The following is a 21,291-nucleotide window of genomic DNA, read 5'->3' as shown; positions in this document are numbered from 1 at the left end:
GCGCATGCGCACAGCGGCAGAAGGAGAGCGGGAGGGAGGGCGGCAGGAAAATGGCGGAGGGGGCGCCGCTGAGGGGGTTCCGCCTGAGGCGGGCGGGCAGCGCGCAGAAGTTCGGGGTGGCGGCCGGCAGCCTTCGAGGGCTGCTGAGGAAAGGCTGCCGCCTGCTGCAGGTGCCGGCCGGGAGCCGGGGAGAGGGTCCCCGGGCTGCCGGCACCCCCCTGACCCGCCCGCGGGGCAGGTTCCGTTGGCAGGCAGCCGGCTGTGCCTGTACGAGGACGGCACGGAGCTGAGCGAGGGCTTCTTCCGCACGCTGCCGCCGCAGACGGAGCTGGTGCTGCTGGGCGCCGGGGAGAGCTGGCAGGGCTGTGAGTGGGCCGGGGGGGTGCGCTCGGGGGGCGCTGGGGCGGGCTGCACGGAGAGGCTGGGGATGCGCCGTCCCTGAGGCGTCAAGGCTGGGTTGGGTGAGGAGCTGGGCAACGTGATGTGGTGGTGGCACCCCTGCCCGTGGTTGGATCTGGTGATCCTTGAGGCCCCTTCCAGCCCAAGCCATTCTATGAGTCTGTGAAGGGCCCACACCAGCATCTCCCTGAGCCCCGTCCCCGCTTCGTCCCCCTCAGGTGTCAGCGACGTGGAGCGGCTCCTGGCCGCCTTCCACAGCCAGCGCGACGCCATCGTCGAGGCCGCACAGAAGCTGCTCTCCGACGAGCAGGCACCCAGGAGGCAGAAGCTGCTGGCAGACCTCATCCACAACCTCCACGAGAACATCTCGGCGGAGGACAGGCAGGAGGACAGCAAGTGGTTCGAAGGTAGGTGCCTCAGGAAGGAGCCAGCTCCCCCGGGAGTGGTGTTCATGAGGAGTAACAGAAAGATTTTAACGTTTCTTTAAAGTATGTACGTTATTTCTATATCAGGAAATGGTTTTAAAAAACCCTCCCTATTGCTTTATCCAGTACAGTTCTAAAATACGAGTAACTTTTTCCCCCTACTGACATTTCATAGAGCACATTTACATTCATCTAACGACTTGCTGATAACATATTGATAATTTGCATACATCAGCCAGCCAACCTTTCTTTAGACTTTGTTTGTGAGTTCGTTCTCCAGTTTCCAGGTCATTGTCACAGGTCATTCAGTCACCTTCTCACAGTCTCTGATTGTTCCATGTGTGCACATTAATGAAAAACATTTAACAATTAAAACATCAACTACTGTTCTCGAAACAGATGGTCCTTTTAAGTCATGACAGCAGGATAGCCTTGAACCAGTAAAATAAATATGGAAAGAAAAAAATACCCGTGCATACTGATTTTGTGAAAAGAAGGGATAAATACCCAGCTAAGCAGATGCAGAGAACTAAAAGTATTGCACTAAGTTACAACTCTCTTATCTAACTCTCTTTAGGTCTAGAGTCTCGTTTTAAGAACAAATCAAGCTATATGCGGTACAGTTGTGAGAGCAGAATACGAAGCTACATGAAAGAGGTAAAAGTTTCTGTTGAGGTAACTTATTTTCAACTTGCTAGTAAAAGTAATTCTGTGACTACATATATATTAAATGATTTATAGTCCAACATAGTGGTTGTAAAAGAGCCTCAGCCTGCTATAAGCACTAAGGAATTTTTATTTTTTTTTAGGTTAATAATTTTATTTCAAACGTTCATCCTACAGCAAGAGATGCATATAAAAGGATAACTGACCTGATGTCGGACAAACTGAAATCTGCGAAATATAATGGCTGCTACTTTGACAGGAGAGAGGAGGAAGCAGTCCGCCTCTGCACTATGGAGGGATGGTTCTCCTGTCAGGTACGTTCAGCCCTGTCTAAAGCAGAGTCTCAGTGCTAACATGGCTTGCAGTGACAACATTAGATGTTAGGGGAAGGAGACGGTTATTTGGATGTTTGCGTAGAGAAATATGAGGTTTGGCAGGGTGGTGTTACCACAGCATGCATGATCTGTCTCTGGTCACAGCAAGTGGAAGCTGTGACAGTCCTGTGCTAGGGCCGAGCTGGCATGATGAACAGTTCGCCTTTCATTGTAACTACCTTGTCTTACAGGGACCTTTTGACAGAGATGACTGCCCATGTAAGCATTCCATCAACCCCTACAGCAACAGGGAAAGCAGAATCCTCTTCAGTACCTGGAATCTTGATCACATGTAGGTATAATGTGTCTATATGTGTCTCTGGTGAAAACCATCAGACCTGTTTTCAGGCATTGTGCACTTGTGAAGCAAATGGGATTTGCTAAACTAATTTCAAGGAAAAAAAAAAAAACAAACCTAGTTATGGTGAAAGAATTCAACATCTAACTTGCCCTAAAAGGAAAATGAAGAAATATCACAAGAGAGTTTTGCTGGCAATGTCGCTTTCTCTTTTGCATTTTACAGAATAGAGAAGAAACGTACTGTTGTCCCAGAACTGGCAGAAGCTGTCAAAACACGAGATGGAAGAGAAGTGAACTGGGAATACTTCTATCAGCTACTGTTTACCATAGATAATCTAAAACTTGTACATATTGCTTGCCATAAGAAAACGGGTCATAATCTCTGCTGTGACAAGACTAAAATTTACAGAAAAAGGAAGCAAACCCACGAGATTTCATAGTACTGTCTCCGAAAGTGACTTGCTTTTACAAAATCATTTAAGATGGTGGCATTTTTAAATAGCTTATTTCTTAAAAACTTATCTACCAAGTCTCTTCTGGCAAGGACTTCTTCCTTTATCACCACCAGTGCATTAATACAATTGCAATCTCAAAAAGCATACGTTCAGATCATGCCTGATTCTCCCACCTTCTCACTTACTACCAGCGTTCCTTAAACGACAGTGTGGTAGTCTGACTCATAACTGTATTGTGTAAAAATGAGGCCAGGGGCTGACACTGATTATACCTTATGATCTCCTTCTTGGTATGATAAGCATAGGCCTAAAACTTACAGTAAACAGAAACTTACACAAAATACTTCTTAAAAACTAATCTGAGTAGACTGTTTTTATGAACATTAGGCCAAACAAAGAATACTTGAAGATAATTGTTTCGCTTTGTGCCTTTTCCAGGTCGACAACCTGTGTCATTTCAGAGGTGCTAAGTGATTCAGCAGCAGAGCTGCTGACGTTTCCGTTGCAAAATAGCTGCACTCATCCATGACCCTTCCATTTACTGTTGCAGAGATGCAGATCCTCTAGAAGGAATCACAAGGCTCTGGTGCATCTTTGCATTTGCCACCTTTGTTCTTTGTCATCTCTCTCGTTGATTTCCCTCTCCTTTCAATAGTCTTCGCCTCTTTAGCTTGAGCTTGCTTGAAGTAATGCATGCAGTTTTATTACATAATAATCATGTTTGCTGCTTTCAAGAATGTTGCTTCTGTAAAACACTCCCTACCTCTCAGGTAACAAAATCCAAGTAGATCATTTTCTATTTTTAAATACAGGCTGATAACTGAACATTCAGGGCCCGTCAATGGAAACAACACGAGTATTTTTTTAAATAAAAAATCACTGCCATCTTTGTGTGTGTGTATGTGGAGGTAGAGGTGCATGAGTAGTTAATAAGGTATAATGTAGCATGACCAATGCAGTCTAGAAAGATTTAGCATGGGGAAAGGTGCTTATGAATGTAGCAGTAGATACTTCGTGCTGTGTAAATGACACACTTCACCTATCTCTGTGGAAGAGCTCTCTTTTAATTCCTCTTCTTATAAGTGGCTCTGTTACTTCCCCAGGTAAATTCAGCTAGTCTAGACAGAATTGTATTAAGATGATAGTGCTGTGTGAGCCAGAGCTTACAATTCTAGGTCTTGGAAATGCAGTTTTGCTACAGACATTATTAATCCACTTGAAGTAAAAAATGTGATCCCCTTCCCAAACATTTCAACATGAAATCTATGTAGGTGCATTTTCAATACAGGATTTCCAGTACCAATGTATTGAGTTGATCCTTCCTGATCACCTTACTCAATATACACAAATTAACAGATGAAAACACACACTGTACTGTTCTGACATTGGTGAAGGAATCGCAGCAAGGACTCTGAAACAATGTCATCTAAAACACCATTTTGCACTGTGCGAAACTAAAATGAGTGTCTGTGTGTGAAGCCATTGGCTAGAAAAAAGGCAACAGATACGGCATTTAAGGAAAGCTGGGAAAACTTCAAGATGGAGTTGTGCTGAAAACCATGAATACACTATTAAAATATTAAGATTTTTCTGTGTTACAGAATTAGAGTAAAAATGAGCCAAGAACTATCGTTGACAGAAACAATGCATCAACTGGAGTGGGAATGTGAATAAATTAACATGTCATGCATATACAATTTGTTTGGCTTATGATTTTTGAATGTTTTAACATGCTATAGCTGTAGAAATTAATATTTATTTAAACCATCTGCTGACTATATTTTCTCTGTATTTTTAGAAATAGTTTCTACATTTGTAACAATAAATATCTGGAAGCCTATTGCATAATCACACTTTCAAAGTATTATCATAAACATTGGATGAGTTAGCAATTCCTGAAATCATCTGAGGTTGCTCATTATTTTCTAAAAATGCAGGCCAGAAATAATACATTTGGAGGACTGACCTACATCTCCTTAGCAATCAATATTCATTGGTCTATTGATAAAGTCCTACACTGAGAGGACTTTATTCTTCCTTTATCACCATCAATGCGTTTGTTTACAAAACTTCATAACCCTTGGAAGTAAACTGAAAATACCGCACAAGCTGCATTACAAAACTATTAAAAAGAGCAACTCTTAAAGCTGATCTGATGGAAGAGGGATGCAGTCACCTTCATTCTATGTGGTGCTTGTTCAGAGAACCGAGGAGCAATACAAAGTTGCTTAACATCCAGTGATTAAAAACACTCAACTTCCGTTGGCATACATGCATTGAGTTTTGCCAGCAGAACTGCATTTTAAAGGTTCAATTGTTTTTTTAGATGAAAATAATGCAGTGCAACACCACTTACACAGCAGAGGCTGGTGTCCCTCTTTGAACTGTGTTATCAGCTGGCTGCTTTACTAGCTATAATGGCAGACATCACAGAATTAAAAAGGACTGTGTTCTAAGATAATTTTTAGAAAGGAGGGAGAATAGGCCAAATGTTCCCTGTAAATATGAACTCAAGTTTATAACAAAATAATAAAAACTTGCATTTTCCGTGCTTTATTATAAGTACTAGTGATAAAATGATAAATCATAATTTATTTTGAATTCACTGAAAATTCAAACTCTGCCCCAGAAAATTGTGGGAGAACACTGCATCTGACAATTCCAGAGAAACAAACTATACCCATTCTCTGTTTTAAGAAAAGGCAAACGCTGACAAATCATGTTAGTGATACAGCCAACCACCATTACACCATCAGAAAGAAAAAAGGTTTCTTTTGTTTTACAGTTTCTTGCTAGAGAACATCCTCTTCCTCCTCCTCATCTTCCTTTGCGATGAAATGTAGCCTTCTGAATTCCCGCCTGCTCACTGTTGTGCTTGGGACTGCAACTGCTGGCTGATCCTTTAAGAAAACGATAAAATCATTACATCAAGTTGCTGCAAATAGCAGACCTCCTACATCTCCAGCAGTTCCCATTCTTCCACACTGATACACAAGGCATTAACACACACCTCTTCACTTGGAAGTGGTGGCATCCAATTAAACCCTTAGCTAAAGCAGAAGAGCTTGGAGGGGAGCCTGTCTGAATCAGCCAAGGCTCACAGTCAAAGTGAGGGCTGGAATTCCTTCTGCAGTCTTGAAAAGGATTCAGAGAGGGTTAAGCACTCTACAAATGAATCCTTACTACACCCACTAAACCATAAGTTGTCTCCCACTAAACACCAATCCTCATTAAACACCTGAAAGATGAAAGCATCATTTGTCCAAAAGTTTATAATGTTAAATGCAGACCTAAGATTCAAATTTATCCTGAGCATTCAAAAGGAAGAGATGGCCATAAACCAATTTCCATCCCAAAGAATTAAAATATTCATAGGTAAGAACCAGTGACCAATGAAAAACTGTTTTAAAAGGATAACATTCTTCCACCGTAATACAGCTATGTATATCTTTGTGAGTAAAAAGGCTACCTTAGAGAACTGGAGTAATAAAATCTAACCAAGAAGGACTTTGCATCTGAAATAAACTCGGCTTGTCTCTGACAGAGACAAATCTTTCCATTTGGTGGACGGGGATATTTCTTCATCCGACTACCAACGCTGGTCAAGCTTGCCGACAATTTTGAGACTAATATTGAAACAGAACAGAACTGAGTCTATAAAAAGTGAACAGACTTTCACCATCTTACCTGTATAAAGTCAATGTTTCCAAAGAACCTGTCCACAGGCATTGGCTGGTTACTGTCTTCATCCAAGAAAGCACTGTTATCTAGTTCCATCGGTTTCTTTGGGACATCTCCATCCTTCAAGCTAGACTCATCTGAAAGTACAGTCTCACAGCTGCTCTCCTCTTCACTGCTGACATGATTTTGCAGATTTTCATTGCTTTCTGTTTTTGAAGGAGCATTACTTGATTTCTCTGCAAATGGCTTCAAAGAAACATTATGCTCCTTTTCCTGTCTCTCTTCACTAGTCTCTGGAATGCTTTCACCTTTTTTCTGTTGAATTATATTACAGTCTCCTGAATCTTCTGAATGTGAATCCTCAGCAGATGTTTTCTGTGCTGCGTTCCTCACTGCAAGGTTCCCAGTCCCACATGTACGACTTTCTAGTTCTGATTTTACTAGACTGTTTTTTTCACATTTTAGCCTCTTTGAGGGTTGTCTGTCAGCTGCTTTGCGTGAAGAAGACTGTTAGAAGAAAAATCAGATTGTGAAGCTATCAAAAAAAAACCGCACTAAATAAATAAATCACCAGATCTCATTAGTTGCAAGGCTAGATGTGAAACTGAATGGCTCCATCAGGTGAGCAGCCAGTGTTTGTCAAGGAGCTGCAGCCTGATTCTAACCTGCAACACTCAGCAAAATAATTACTAGAAAATGCACGTAAAAAAGAGGAGCAGATAGGTTACACTAGACCACAATGTATAGCTCATCACCAACAGAAATCTTCTCAAAGTGTAAACTAGTGCAGGACGCGGCTAATCACCATCTTCATGTTTTCTTAGGGATGCTATGGATCCTAATGAGCGTAACAGAACGAACTATCATCTGCTGGCAGAGCCTGCTGGCTGGGTAACAGCACACTGCACAGACTCGTTCCACAGTATTTCAAACAATTAATTATGAATCCAAGAATTAACTCTGGAGCACACAGCCCTACTCAGGCACTGTATTTTTGCACACACGTTTAATAAAGGTGGGAAAGGTGAAGCATTCACGTAAGCTCTGTGGGTAAATCTGACACAGTATCACTCAGCTGGCAGCTGTTTATAATTAGTCTCCCTGCAGTTCCTGGGGCAGATTTTAAGTCTTTTGGAAGCCACAGTTCGCAGAGCAGCCGTGTACACCATGCTGTACATTCACACAGCCCACACCATGCACAGGAGCGAGCAGCAGCAATGGCAGGGAAGGGGTCGTTATTTCCTTGCAATTAGCAACTTGCACGGGGGATTGAGGGGCTATTTCACCAACCATTAATTGCACAGAACTGCCGGAACGGTTACAACCCACGAAACCACATGGCAAATTAAGTTATTTTACAAAGTGCAAGGCAAACTGTATCTGTAGGAACCGCTCGCCAGCCGGGGCCACACCACCGAACGCCGCCAGGAGGGCCAAGGTCTCCCCGGGCGGGCGCAGGGAGACACGGCCAGCATCCAGAGGCCGCCCCGGAGGCTCCCCCCGTGCCCCGGGCCCGCAGCGCCCCTCACCTGGCGGCTCCTCCCGCGGCCGGCCCCACGCGAAGCCCCGGCTCCGGCCCGCCGCACCTGGCCTCCTGCCGCCATCTTGGGGGGCGGTGTGAGGCCGCGGCCGCCATTTTGGGGCCGGGCCCTGGCCTCGGGCGGCCCCCGCCAAAAGGAGGGGCGAGGGGAGGCCTCGGCCGCCGGGGCGGAGAGAGGGGGGCTCCGGGCCGGTATGGGGAGGGGGGGGGCGATCACCATCACGGCACCCGGCCCAACGCAGACCCCGGCTTTGCCCCCGGTCAGGGTGGTGTTAAAACCGGCCTTTGGCACGCCAAAACCGAGGAGCTGGCGCCCCGCTCCTCCGCGGTGGGCTGCTGGCTGGGAAAAACAACGAGTTGTGCCCGCTGGCTGTGTGGGTTATAAACATTTCAGGTCTTCCACTTGCCAGTGTCTTGCATCTAGAACAGCACTAGCTTCGGTTTTAAGATGTGCGGTTGGGGACTTATTATTCAGATATGCCTCTCGGTTCGCTTCCACAGCCCTCAGGGAACAAATTACGTTAGTAACTCAAATCCCTCTTTAACTTCAAGGACTCTGACGATAGCAGATGAATTTCTGTGTAGCAAAGCAGCGAGACACCTAGATTTAAGTATGTAATTATCTTCATTCATTTTACTGGGGGAGGCGAGGTAGGATGCTCACCCGCTGCAGGGAATCGAAGGTCCGACGCTGCTGCAGGCAGGGTCCTCCTGGACTATTTTTTTTTATTATTATTTCAAGCCTTTTAACATTTTCACTCATGTCAGAGCCATACCACAATTCTCTAAGGTTTGAGGATGTTTCCTGTGCTCCTCAATCCAAGTTAGCAGACAAAATTCTTGTCCGTGCAACCTGCCCTTAAAAAACACGAGCGACAATTTGAATCTCAGAAATGTGGCAACAATGTACCTCTGAGAATATTCAGATAAGACATTTTTTCTCAAAACCAGAATGTCTCCCATTTAAGCTGCTGAGGTTCAGAGACATTCCTGATATGTTGTTTTGCAATTTCACTTAGTGCTCAGGGGTCTTCTGCGGCTAAGATAATTCATATTCTCCTCCAAAAGCATCAAGTCTTGCTCTGCTCTCTCACAGTGTTGTTGCTTGCAGCCAAAGAATACAGATGATTGTTTTTATTATACAGTGAAAACTTATATTGTCTCGTAAACAGAAGAGGACTGGAGCTGGCTGCAGAGCAGCATTTATGTTGCTGGAAAACTTGGTTGCTGCTTTAATTCCCCCCATGAACTGAAAATAGTAAGAAAAAAAGAATTTTGAGGATTTTAATAAATTCTTTCCATAACACTTTGCATTTCTCATTCTTTACGCTGCTTTGTAAAGTTAACATGCATATTAGAGCGACGAGGGCAGTGGTGGCTCAGCCCTCTGCAGCCTGGCATGCTTCGGTGGCACAGCACGGACACAGCCATACAGCAGGCAGCACCCGGGACTAACCCTTGCACCTCTGCCTGGATATGGATCCAGTCTTCTATTCGCCTTTTAAAATTCTCTCTGACAGCGAAATAACGCATGCCAGAAATAGAGCACCAAAATGCTTTCTACAAGGGATGTCTTTCCCCTCTATCTTTCTGGGTGCCAGGCTCACCAGTGAGTGAGGGGATGCAGCACCTTGCACACACAAATCCAGAATGCCAGGGCTTTTTGCAGAGCTCTTGTATTCTGGTCACTGCGTTCTCTCTCCAACAATAACCTTACTTCATGAGAAAATGGTGGCAATTTTGCAACTGCAGAGGTTGCATTTTCTGAAATACAGCTGATCCCTCTCTGAGTAAACATCCATCACGTAGTGCAGAGAGCATCCCAGGAGAGGCAGCAAGAATGGAGACCCCCTCCAAGATCAGTCCACATCTCAACAGCATTGTCTCCTGAGTGACTTGAAAGACTGCGCAGAGACTGCTAGCAGCCAAGAAGCCCTTAAAGAGAATCAGAGCAGCACGAATTATTTACATTAAATTCACATTTCCACATAAAAGAGGACTTAGTCTCAACAATATTATAAAGTGCTTTTTATTAGAATCTGTTGTCTAAGCAGGCAGACCAAAAAAAAAAAAAAAAGGAGATTTTGTGATCTCCCTCATTTTTATGAAAGCTGGCTGGCGGGTATAAAGCAGCAGCTGATGAGCTTATTTTGCAGGAAGGGAGGGTCAGGCTGTGAAACTCGATGTGTAAATTAGCTTCTTGCAGCACTTGTCTCTGTGCCTGTCACTTCCACCAGTGTCCCTGTCTGTTACAATCCTCCAAGTTCATTTGGTTAAACATTAGTGACATGCTGGGGACGGCAGCCAAAAATAATGTTGCCTGTAAACACAACAGCTATGAACTGTTGAATGAGAGATCTATCAAACTAACCAAGCATCCAACAGGAGCGCGGACTGGTCTTTTCCTGCTATGGAAAAGTTATTTTTAGCTCAGGTGGCTGCATTCTTCTTCATTAACAGCACCTGGGGAAAAAGCTGAATGAGGTTCCCCTGCCTCGTAGCCGGGATAGGGAGACCTGGGCTGCAGCATCCTCCTGCTCTCAGCGCCTCCTCGCAGAGCCAGCTCTGGCAGGATGAATTAGTCTAGCTGGGGCTTTGGAGACAGCCCTTTCACCACCATTCCTTCCAGTCGCGCTGCCACGATGTTGTCATGCCAACTCAGGTAATGACTGAATACTGAACTGCTGATTTTGGGCTGCCAGAGCCACTGTCTCCTGGAAGAATTGCTGATGAGTTGATAGAACTAGCTGGAACTGAAACATTCAGGCGAGTCTGCAGCCCTCCGACACCGGCTGCCCAGGACAGTGCTATCTGGAGTACCTTTGCACCACTCAAACCCAGACAAAACCTTCATGTTAACTACCAAGGAATGTTCACACCGTGAACTAGAGAGCCCAGACAGAGCAACAACAGGGAACTGATGACACACAATTAAATTTTGTGCGTGCCAGATGAAAAACCTCTTTTTGAGCCTTATTTTGGATTTCTTTCTAATACCTTATCAAGTTCCAAATGTGGAATGCTAGAATCTGAAGAAATTAATACAACTGAGCAGAGTACATTGGCTTTGCGTGAAAGAGCAGCAAAGAAAAATTGTGAAATTCATTACTTTAATGAAAAACCTTAAGGGATAGCTGAGAATCCAGAGAAGCAGTCTGCAGCGGGACAGTTGTGGTGCTGGGCTAGCAGAGGAGCTGCACCACGCTGCCCTCCCTGCCGCCCGTACAGCCACGGGTGCCAGATCCCAACCAGGGCCGGCAATAAGATCCTCCCCAGTTCTGATGCAAATACCTGGTTTTTGTAACTATCTCTAGAGGTTATGTGGCAAACCCTTCCCAAGGCACTCAGCAAACACCAGCCAACGAATTCAGGGCACCTGATATGCCCAAGGCTTCCTCCCCTTCCAAAGGCTTTAACTGCTTTAAGCAACGTTGATTTTTTTAAAGCGTTTCACGAAACCCAAGTAAATCTCTCCCAGCACAAAACATCCCACTGAGACCAAATCATTACCATTGCTCCAGGAACCTGGCTGATTACAACTTACCCAGCGCTGCTGCTACAAAGCCGAACAACAGCTTACAGGGGTTTTTTCCTGTCTCCATCTAATAGCTGCTTAACAGCAGTCGTGCAAACAGGCGTTCTCTTTCCAATACTTTATTTTATTTTATTTTATTTTCAGAAAGGTTGGTTGCGGGGTTTGACTGCCATCCCGTTAAGAGCTGGGGGAGGCGGCTGCAGACACTGGGGGTCACTGTTACACCGGAGATGCAGCGCGGCCGTGGGAAAAGCAGCTCCTGGCCACGGCCACGTCCCCGGGCCAGGCACAGGGCAGCTGCCCTCCCTCGCAGGAGGCAGCACTCATCCCGCAAGGTGTGGAGGCTGCGTCACATCACACCTGGGAAACCTCTTGGTTTTCCCTCTCCCCTTTTTGTGCTTCCCTCTCTGCACGCCGCAGAGCGGCAGGCAGCCCGAGCACAGCGTTAAAATCGGGTTGGGAGCGTTAACGTGGGAGCCGCTCAACCCCAAACGGGGTTGGGAGGTGACATGGCAGCCCTGGTGCCCGCTGCCCCCAGCCGGGATCAGAGCAGCCTCACCATCTCCTCCAGCCCCTTGCTGCCCGCGGGTACCCACCAGCTGCCCTGGCTGGCTGTCAGTGGGAGCAACCCCGCTGTGTTCAGCCCAAAACACAACCCCAAGGCACTCCCAGCATCATTTCTTTGCTTAGTCACCGTTGCACTGCTTTATTAGGTGGAAGGAGGTGAAGGCAGCTCTCACACAAACCTGCGGATGGTGCAGAGGTGGCACAGCTCAGACTTGCCTCCCCTCCTGATAGCATCAGAGTCATTCGGGTTGGAAAAGGCCTCTAAGATCATCTAGTCCAACCCTTACCCTAGCAAATCCTCCGTGCGTGCTCGTGGCAGCTTTCTCCACGTTCATCCCAGTGCACGGCCACCCCAAAGAGCATCCGTGGAGGGATGGGTGTGCAGGGACTGCCCCGGGGTCTGGAGGAGAGCCTGGGCAGGGGCTGCCAGCTCCTGCATCCCAAACAGAAACCCCACTGCAAGCCCCCCCTGCTCAGAAAGTGCTGCCCGAGCTGCCTGGGCAGCGGTCACAAAGCAGGAAGCCTCCTCTTCCTCCACCCTAAGCACCAAACTTGCTGAGCCCTACGTAGGTTCTCTACCAGTGACAGGCAGCGTTTTGGTAAACGCTCTACATTATTTAACACTGTTTCTTTGGGGAGATTAAAAGTGCTCCGAGTAAACATAACTCTCTTCCACGCACACCTGACAATGACAGAAGAGGCTGTTTTACAGAAGGCTCATTAAAAATAAAAACACTGTGTTGATTTCAGCAGCTTAAATTACTTAAGCCACTGTAATGGGATAAATATTTGATGGTGAAGTTTATTAAATTTCCACTGATATTATGTTGCTGCTAAAAATATAAAGGATTTTTAAAGCCTGCTCAGCGTCTCCAAAGGGAGATGGTTGGAAACCTGCCTCAGAATCTACCTGCAGGGACCACTTTTGGGATGCAAACAAATTATCTTCTTGCCTCTGTCGTCTGCAGGTACCAGTGAGCGCTTTCTGCTCCCATCAGAATTTGTCAAGTCCCTGCTAGCCACAGAGAAGTAGCACGGGGCAGCCTGCAGCTGCTGGAAAAGCATGTCACTGTGCTGGTGTGTGATCCCACCGGGGCTTGCTCCGCTCCACAGTGTCCCCAGGCCCAGGACAGCCTCGGCAGCAGCACAGGGAAGCAAGGAGCCTGCTGCAAGCGGGGGCGAGGGGCAGCCGCCCCCAGCTGAGCATTTGTTGGGTTTGGAGCCTGCCTCTCAGCACATGCAGACTCTCGGGACCACGTTCATCACCCCCCAGCACAGGGAAATCTAAAGAGCCTGGACATGGAATGCTGCCAGGATATTTCACATTCTGATTTTACAGAATTTTACCTGATCTTAACACACGAGCACATCCCTTTGAACCCAGCTTGAGACGAGCCTTGCCTTTTAGCCGAGCGATGCCCACATGCCCACAAAGCCCCATTCTGAAGTGTTGCCCTGGGAATCGATAGCACATCTCCTGCCAGGATGCTGGCAAGTCGTGCAGCCCCGAGTCTATAGACATTTCTATTTGCCTTTGAAATGATTGCTGTGCAGAGATATACTCTCTGTCTCTGTCATGGAATTAACTCGTGTTCATTTTGTCACTTGTGATATAACTTCATGTATTGAATTAAAACCTCAACAATTTCTTGCCTGGCTCTCAAGAATCACCAGTTGCTGGGCAGATGAGCGATGTCCCCAAGGACAAAGCAGGTCCAAGCAGAGGTGCTGGGCCAGGGCTTATCAGAGGAAAAAAAACTATCAGCATTTTCATTGAGAGACATCTTTTTTCCCTGGTATCTTACAGGAGTGGCAGTTTAAGCTACTTGGGGAATTTTGCTACGGTTCAATAGCTCCACAAATTAAAAAAGGATAATTACAGCTGAAACACCCTAGAGAGGGACCATGGAATGGGCCACCGAGGTCAGTCTCTTGCCAAGTCTTACCAGCTTCTTGCAGAAAACGAGCAAGCTTCATCTGCAAAGCACTTAGAGGGTTTTTTTTCCCCCTCCAGTACTGAAACCAGAGATTTAATGTTAAAGGCTGCCTCTGCACCTCAGAAAAGACCTTCTACCGATGGGGCTCCTCAGACAGCATCTATCTCAAAAGAGCAGGGAAAAACAATCAGAGGAGACATGTTCCGTTCATGCAACAGCAAGCAATATTGTTCCATTGGTAAGATTCACGCTAAGACAACTGCTGCGGTGCCCTCGAGTGCAGCGCGCTCATGCATCCATTCCAACGGGGGACTTAAGTGCAGCAGGAGCGATTCAGTTATCAGCCCTACAAGGCTCCAGTAATGAAGCCAGGCCCTCATTACAATCTGTTTAAATATTTTCTACGTGGCAAGCACACCTCCACCACCTCCAGACCCACTCACCGGCGGGTCTCCTACGTTCTCTTTGGGAGCAGCTCTCCAGGAGCAGCTCCGCTACACGCTGTCACAGCGCACACGTCACCTCCTGCCTTGTGAGGGTTGTGCCTTGCCACCCTCACACCTGCACGCTGTAAGGAGGCAGCAAGCACCCAGACACTGCCCTGCGTGCACTGTCTCCTTCCCTGGGCGATCTGGCTGCTTGGCCTCAGCAAAAACGTCCACCCCTTGGGTACCCGCCATGCAGCCAGCAGCAGCGCCGGCACGCTGCGGATGTCCTTCTGACAACTGGGTTTGATGTGAGGATGCCTGAATAGGAAACCACCCATGAGCAGAGGAGTAACACCACATATTCCGTGTTGTCATTTCGACTAGAAAGCAAAGCTGGCAGCTCTCTACCTTTGGGGAATTAGAGGCTGTTTGGACAAAAGTTTCCCCATGGGTAGCACACTTGTGGGAACAAAGCCATAGGGTTCACAGCACAAACAAGTTTCCTACAGCCTGCGTGATCAAAAGGCAGCACTGAAGCAGTGTGTAAATCAGGTTAGGCAGGAAAGATTAAACAATAATCAGGCTGCACAAGAAATGCCTTCTGATATCGGGTTCTGAGAGAATTTAAACAAGCGGTAGCTCCATCATTCCCAGAGACGACCCTGCAGACAATAGCGGTGTTTAAGGAGAAGCTGTGCGATCCCTGGGGCTGTAATTCTGCCATCCTGCTTACCAGGGGAAGGAACCAAGTCACCAGGCAGGGCCCTGCGAGGCAGCTCGGCTCACCGGTGCCACCCCAGCTCTCCTTGTGTTCCCATGTGGTTGCTGAAGCTCGCTGTCACTTCTTTAGGTCCTGCAGAGGAACACCCACAACGCGACCACGGATTTCTGCTGCCATGCTTAACTCAGCACATTTCAACATCCAAAGTTTTTTCAGGGTGGATGTGAGGGTTAAAAGCAGCAAATGGCAGAGCTGCACCGTCATCCCAGTTCTGACCAGTTTGGAGCATCCCGCGCTGCTCCACCCTACGCCCTGGGGAATGCTCATCCCCACCACCCCAATGCCTGCAGAGCTGCCCTGAATGGGAGCCTGATCCTGACACCAAAACACCCACGTGGGGCTGATCCTCCCCACCACAGACTTCTTGCTGCAAACAGGAGACATCAGACGCCCCTCATTGCCCCTGGCCAGCCCTCAGGGAAGCGCTGGCTTCTCCTCCTTTCCTCAAAGCTCTCCAGAGACAAGCATCACTGGCCAACAAGCCCGAATGCACATTAGCAGCTCTTCCAGCCCCTGGACCTTGTCACTCCCCAGGAAACACGTTTTTACCTCTGCTCGATGTTTCCGCTGCGTGGCCGGGGCCAAGCTCCGTGTGCTCGATGTGCCGCTTCCCCAGCACTTGACCCGTGGCCGTGCTCTGCCTGCACATTTCTCACCGCTTCGTGCCTTCGGTCATGCTCCTTGGTAGGAAACATGTGAATCCTTCAATTTTGTCTCTATGCTTAGCAGTCGGGGAAGGAAAATCCCCTGAAGAACTGCCTAGGTCGCATCTCCGGGAAGCAGAAATGTACAGGTGTGCACTTCCATAAATATTTCAGGACGGAGTTTATTAGATTCCACTAACGTGGCAGCTGCAGCAGTACAGATGCTAAGGTTTTGGGAGGAGGCCAGCCACCCGTCTCACAACGAACACTTGTAAAGGTAACACGCTGGGCAGAGCGGGGCCGCCTCCTCTAGGCATGGATAGCTGGTCAGGAGGAAGAGAGGGGCCACCAGCCTCCTGCTGAAGCTATTTTTCCTTCTGTAGTTTAATCCTCCTCCTTCCCCTTGATATGCAGTTTATTTAATTGCAGAGACAGGATGCATTTCTTTCTTGAGGGATTGTGGGAGAATATTTGTAATCCAGGGGCTGTAATTGAACTCCGTAATAATAATTATACTTCTCTTCATTAATATGTCTTAAAGCTCATTACAAACTATTCTTGTGCCAGCATCTTTGCCAAATCCCTGCAGGGTTGGAGATAACTTTTTATTCCACTGCGGTAGCAACTTTAAAGAGTGCTCCTACAGTTAGAGGGTAACAGCCATAGCCCACACCAGAAACCCAATTTTAAGGACAGGGGAGCCAAGCCCCAGTGAGCACAGGGAATTGCCAGAGTGTCCCAGGTGGCCGCAGGCTGGCCCGGGAGCAGTGAGCAGCAATGCTGCTTCGCTGAACACCGTGCTTGGGCTTGTCCATGCAGGGGTCTCGCCGGAGTCACCCCGCATTTGGGGATTTTCTGGCTGGCTGAAGTGAGCACTGAAATGCAAAGCGCTGCTGGGACACAGCCGGGTCCCCGCGTGCAGACAGCAGAGAGCAGGGACACGCTTCTGTCGTTACATACCCCGAAGAACGCGTCTGAAAGCGGATGCTTTTCAGTACAAGAATGCCTGTTCCAGATCGCAGGTCTGCAGTTAAGATGAAAAATTCAAACTTGTTTTACTTAGACAAGAGATACCAGGGAGACAGCACATTAGGATATGTTCCAAACTCTCAAATCCCATTAACGCTGAAGTGAGGTCCCCGTGCAAATCCCTGTGTGCGGAGAGGAAAACATGCCTCAGATTTAAGATAATTTTAAGCCCCTCTCAGATACAGGGATGCTGCTCTTTCAATATTTAAGCTCAGTCTGTGAAACAACACAAGTTATCTAGCATTCATTATCCCGTTTGTGCCAGCATCTTTGCCAAGTCCCCAGTGCATTGGGGAGAACCATTTTCTTGCTACGGCAACAGCACTGAGGTGTGCTGTTGCAATTACAGGGGAATATAAATTTATAGCTCTCCTGAAATCACAGCACTCCTGTTGCAGTAGCCCACTGGCTATGTGCTAAATTTGCCCAGACAGCGGCACGGCCAGACAATGACGGCCTGTGGAGATATTCCCAAATAGACCAGGTGCCTCCAAGTTTTCTTTTGGATAAGATGAACTCCTCTTTCACCATCTCCCCAGCTCATATCAATTTCAAGAGAAAAAGATATGAAAAAGGAGCAGAATGAGCGACAGCAGCCACAATAGGCTCTCTCTGAGACGATTCTTCCAGGTATATATGCACTTGCTCTAGGTCTGCAAGTATTTGTCATCTAAGTTCAATTAATTTTCCCCAACCAACCCTCACTGCCTGTCCTCAGAAACTCTCCTGTTGAGCTCATCCACGACGCTTGGAGCTGTCACTCCCTGGGCCCTGCCAGCGTGCTGCACGCTCCTGGTCGCGTGAGCAAGGCAAGCCCCGAGCTGCACCAGGTGTAGTTTGCAAGAGCAGAAGAGAAACAGATGAAAACACGCTTAAAATGATGAAGCTAGGAGGTTTTACCGGCAGGCACAGATGTCTGGAAAATCCTTTCTGTGTTTTGGAGCAGAGCAAAGCAGAAGACATGTCAACGGGCAACCCGGCTGCCAAGGACCACCCCCTCCTCTCCATCCCTGAGACCTGTGGCTGCACAACCTGGAGCTTCAGGGAGCCCCAAAGCACACCAGGAACATCAGAGAGCCCCAGCAGCAAAGTCAGCTGAAGACAACACTGTGCACAAAGCAACAACCTGGAGATCATTTCTGCCTGTCTTAAAGCTGCCTGTCTGCTGCCTCTGCTGCTGCAGAGAGTGGCAGAGAGCAGCGCCAGCCTGTGCGTGAGCCCAACAGCTGGGTCCAGGCAGGCACAGCACTGCCGAGCTGAGGCCCATCGGTGCTTTCTGAGGGGATGCTGAGGAGCACAAGGCGCACACTCCTGCCCTTGCTGGAGCCTCTTCTCCACCGGGTGAAACACCAGCGAGCCATCACCTGAGGGACACTTGCACGCTATCCCCTTCCCTGTCCCGGTGCTGGTGGCAGAGGACCAGAGGACCTGATTCTCCAGGAGCATCGCCCACACCCCACCCCTCCCCAAAGCAGCCTGCTCTTCAGGGATTTCTGTCTTTCTGATTTAGGCTGAATTGTATCCATCTGAAATGATTTCATTGCTTGAATCTCGAGTCTAGCCCCCAGAGACTAATTACCTGCTTCCTGCATTTGCATCATTACATTCAAGTCCGTTTAAGGGATATGCAGTTTCTGGAAGGGGAACTGAAACTGACAGGTGAAAATCTTCTAAGCAGCAAATGGTTGGAAGGAAGAAGCGAGAACGCACGTGTGGTGAGCACAGCCATTTTGAGATGGGTTTGGTCCATCCCTCCCGAACTGGAGCTGCAGGCACTGTACATAACCAGGGCCTGACTGGGTACTGGCACACGGAGAACATGGGTGAACCCCTGTAGACTTTTCTGAAAGGCTTTTAAATACCACAAGCAAAGAGAAAACCTCGACAGGCTGCTGGATCACGTTTTGTTTTTCCACCCTTCCCAGCAAGAAGGCTCTCAGATGTAATTGGTGTTAAAGTCTCTGCTACACAAAGCAAAACACGAGGCCGGGCTCTGGAAGCCCAGACGCTGCCTCCCGCACCCAGGTGCTCACCCAGCGGGCTCCGTGCTCCCGACTGCCAAAAACTTCTGCCCTCGGCTTGCCTTGGGGCCCCGCGAGCCATCACCCAGCCTGGTCCAGGAGCTGCAGTCAACTGGCTGGGCTCTCGTGCTCCAATCACCCTAATGGCACTTTGGAAATGCAAACGAAAGTGAGTTTATGATATTTTACGTAAATAAGCAATGTGACAGTCCTGTTCTGGCTTGGTCTGCCAGGGAAACTCACTGGAGAGATATTAACATTGAATTATATGACCATGTTCGCATGGAACATTTATTGTTTAACTCTGGGCTCCAGTAACGGCTTGTATAAATTATTCATCTTGGAACTGAGATGAAATGCCAAAAACCCCACCCACCAAGGGACCACTTTTATTGCTACCAGAGATCCAGACGCAGTTGGCAGCGGGGCCACCGAGGTGGCACGCGCGGTAACTGCGAGCAGAAAGGAGCAGGCACCTCTCTGCAACGCCGCTGCCCTGCACGGGCTTCTTGGCACTGTGCAGAAGCTGGGCCCAGCATAACAGGGCACAACCGCTGCCACCAAGCTCCTCGGGGCCCTGCGAGGTGCAGAAGCATTTGCTGGAGGAACCACAGCAGGGGCTGGGCTGCGCTTGGAGCCCTGCGCGCTGAGCGGCCACCTCACCAAGAGCCCGGCTGCCCGGAGCCCCTTGCAGGGTGTTTGTGTGAGCCAGAGCTGCTTGGATCCTCAGGGCCAGGTGCAGGAATTGGCCCCCACATTTTGGGAACCCTCTGCAGCACCAGGTGGATAGGGAAAGGGCACGCACAGCCCCAGGCACCCGCCCGCTGCCCTGCAGGACACCGGCTGCACAGTGCTGGTGTGGCCCATACCGGTACGCTAAAAGAATGCCTGGCAGTTACCATGGCAACTCTTTTTTTTTTAAACCCTGCTGTTAAGCAGTTGTGTCAGCCCTCTGCGAGCATCATCACGAGCATCATCGAGGGGCTGTGGTGACCCCGAGGTGTCCGCAGTGCCCCACATCCTACCCGGCCACATCCCAGGAAGGCGAGGAGAGGCGTCCCACCCCGCTGCTGGGGCCACAAGCACGGCGCTGAGGGACCAGGTCCTTGATTTTTGCACTGGGAATGCCCGCAACACCCCCAGCCCCAAGGTGCAGCTGCAAATTGCCCTTCCCTGGGCCCCCTCCCTCCTCATGCCTCCCCCTCTGCCAGGGACGAGGAGGCACGGGGAGCCTCCAAGAACCAAACCGAGGTGACGGAGCATCCCCCAGCAGGTCGTGGCCACCGCCTCCCCCCCCAGACTCACCTCCAAAACACCCCACAGGCAGCAGTCCCATCCTTCTAGCCCCCACACCACCAGCACCATCCACCCTCATCCTCCAGGCCGGGGAAAGCAGCTCTCCAAGCCCTGCTCCCACCTGCAGCCTTTTGTAACCTTGCTCCTGAGGATAATTAGGCCGTCCTGGTGCCTCCTTTAACCCTCTCCTGCCCCCCGTGATGGGCCTGTTGCTGGTCCTGTCCTGAGATACCCAGCCCTGTGGGCACACGGCGCTCCGGGAAGCAGAGGGGGCTGCACCAGCTTGTGCAGGAGCAGCCACCCCCTGCGACCGCCGTAACTTCTCCTTACAAACTGCAACTTTTTTTTATCGGCAGCTGTCTCTGCCTCCAGCAGCATTTTATGGACCGTAAGAAAGGCTAAGTGGAAGTTTCCCTTTTTGTCTTTCTATTTTATTTTTTTTTTATGACTAGCAGCACGAGGCGAACAGCTTCACGTGGTCTGGAGCAGGAGCCGTGGTGGCAGCCCCCTGCTGCAGGTACCCCCGGCAGGCAGCAGCGGCACAAGGGCAGCGACAGCATCGTGAATGCATGCACCAGCCTGCACCTGGCTCAATTCCTTCAGGTGGCGAATAATCTCACTGCGGAGAACGCTAATGAGAGTTTTGTATGGCAGAAACGGAGAGGTGAAGCTACCTATCACAATACTGAGCAATGAAATTAAGAGGGTAATAATTATCCGTGCATGAGATTCCAAGCAGAAGAATTATCCCAGGAGCCGTGTGACTAACTGCCTGGGGTTCCCGCAGGTGCCTCCCACCCCCGGGGTTGTTTTCACACAACAGCTCGGGGTGGCTCCATCCCCCGAGGCTGCCAGCCCCCAGCTCGCTGCCATGCATGCTCCTGTCCGGCACGCGCAGCCGGGCACGTTCCAGGCAAATCACAGCACGCAAATGTGTAGGATCTGAGGAAATCAATGGCATTAAAAATTAAATCTGGAATCATCCCGAGAGTGAGAAAACACTTGCTAATGTTTTGTTTGCACGGGCAGATACCGGAGCTGAGGGCAGATCGAGCACCGCAGGCGGTGCCAGCCCGTCCTGCTGCATGGCGTGGGTGTTGCAGCCGGAGGAGCCTCTCCTCATCCTGCTGCTATCGTGGGAGAAGCAGCCGAGTGGTTTTTCCCTCTTCTAACCCTGTGTTTAGAAGCTGAAGCCAAACAAGGCTGTGCCCAG

At 48.9% G+C, this 21,291-nt stretch overlaps 2 protein-coding genes across 2 annotated transcripts; one reads left to right on the top strand and one right to left on the bottom strand.

Moving 5' to 3' along the window:
• The first annotated feature begins 14 nt into the window (after window positions 1-14).
• On the top strand, window positions 15-4,464 carry DFFB (DNA fragmentation factor subunit beta). The gene is made up of 7 exons (XM_040533447.1): window positions 15-170; window positions 239-365; window positions 618-806; window positions 1,402-1,481; window positions 1,634-1,804; window positions 2,056-2,156; window positions 2,388-4,464. Exons 1-7 carry the CDS (start codon window positions 51-53, stop codon window positions 2,602-2,604), a joined length of 1,005 nt encoding a protein of 334 aa, XP_040389381.1. The 5' UTR covers window positions 15-50; the 3' UTR covers window positions 2,605-4,464.
• A 697-nt stretch (window positions 4,465-5,161) lies between these two features.
• On the bottom strand, window positions 5,162-7,964 carry C21H1orf174 (chromosome 21 C1orf174 homolog). The gene is made up of 3 exons (XM_040533448.1): window positions 7,830-7,964; window positions 6,307-6,807; window positions 5,162-5,519 (listed from the first exon to the last, which is right to left on the bottom strand). The coding sequence occupies exons 1-3, from the start codon at window positions 7,902-7,904 to the stop codon at window positions 5,412-5,414; spliced, it is 684 nt and encodes a 227-aa protein (XP_040389382.1). The 5' UTR covers window positions 7,905-7,964; the 3' UTR covers window positions 5,162-5,411.
• Window positions 7,965-21,291: the final 13,327 nt, after the last annotated feature.

This window comes from Cygnus olor, chromosome 21 (assembly GCF_009769625.2).
Source record: "Cygnus olor isolate bCygOlo1 chromosome 21, bCygOlo1.pri.v2, whole genome shotgun sequence".
NCBI classification, from domain to species: Eukaryota; Metazoa; Chordata; class Aves; order Anseriformes; family Anatidae; genus Cygnus; species Cygnus olor.
Note: the sequence above shows the minus strand (reverse complement) of the source record. Positions and strands in the feature narration are given on the sequence as shown.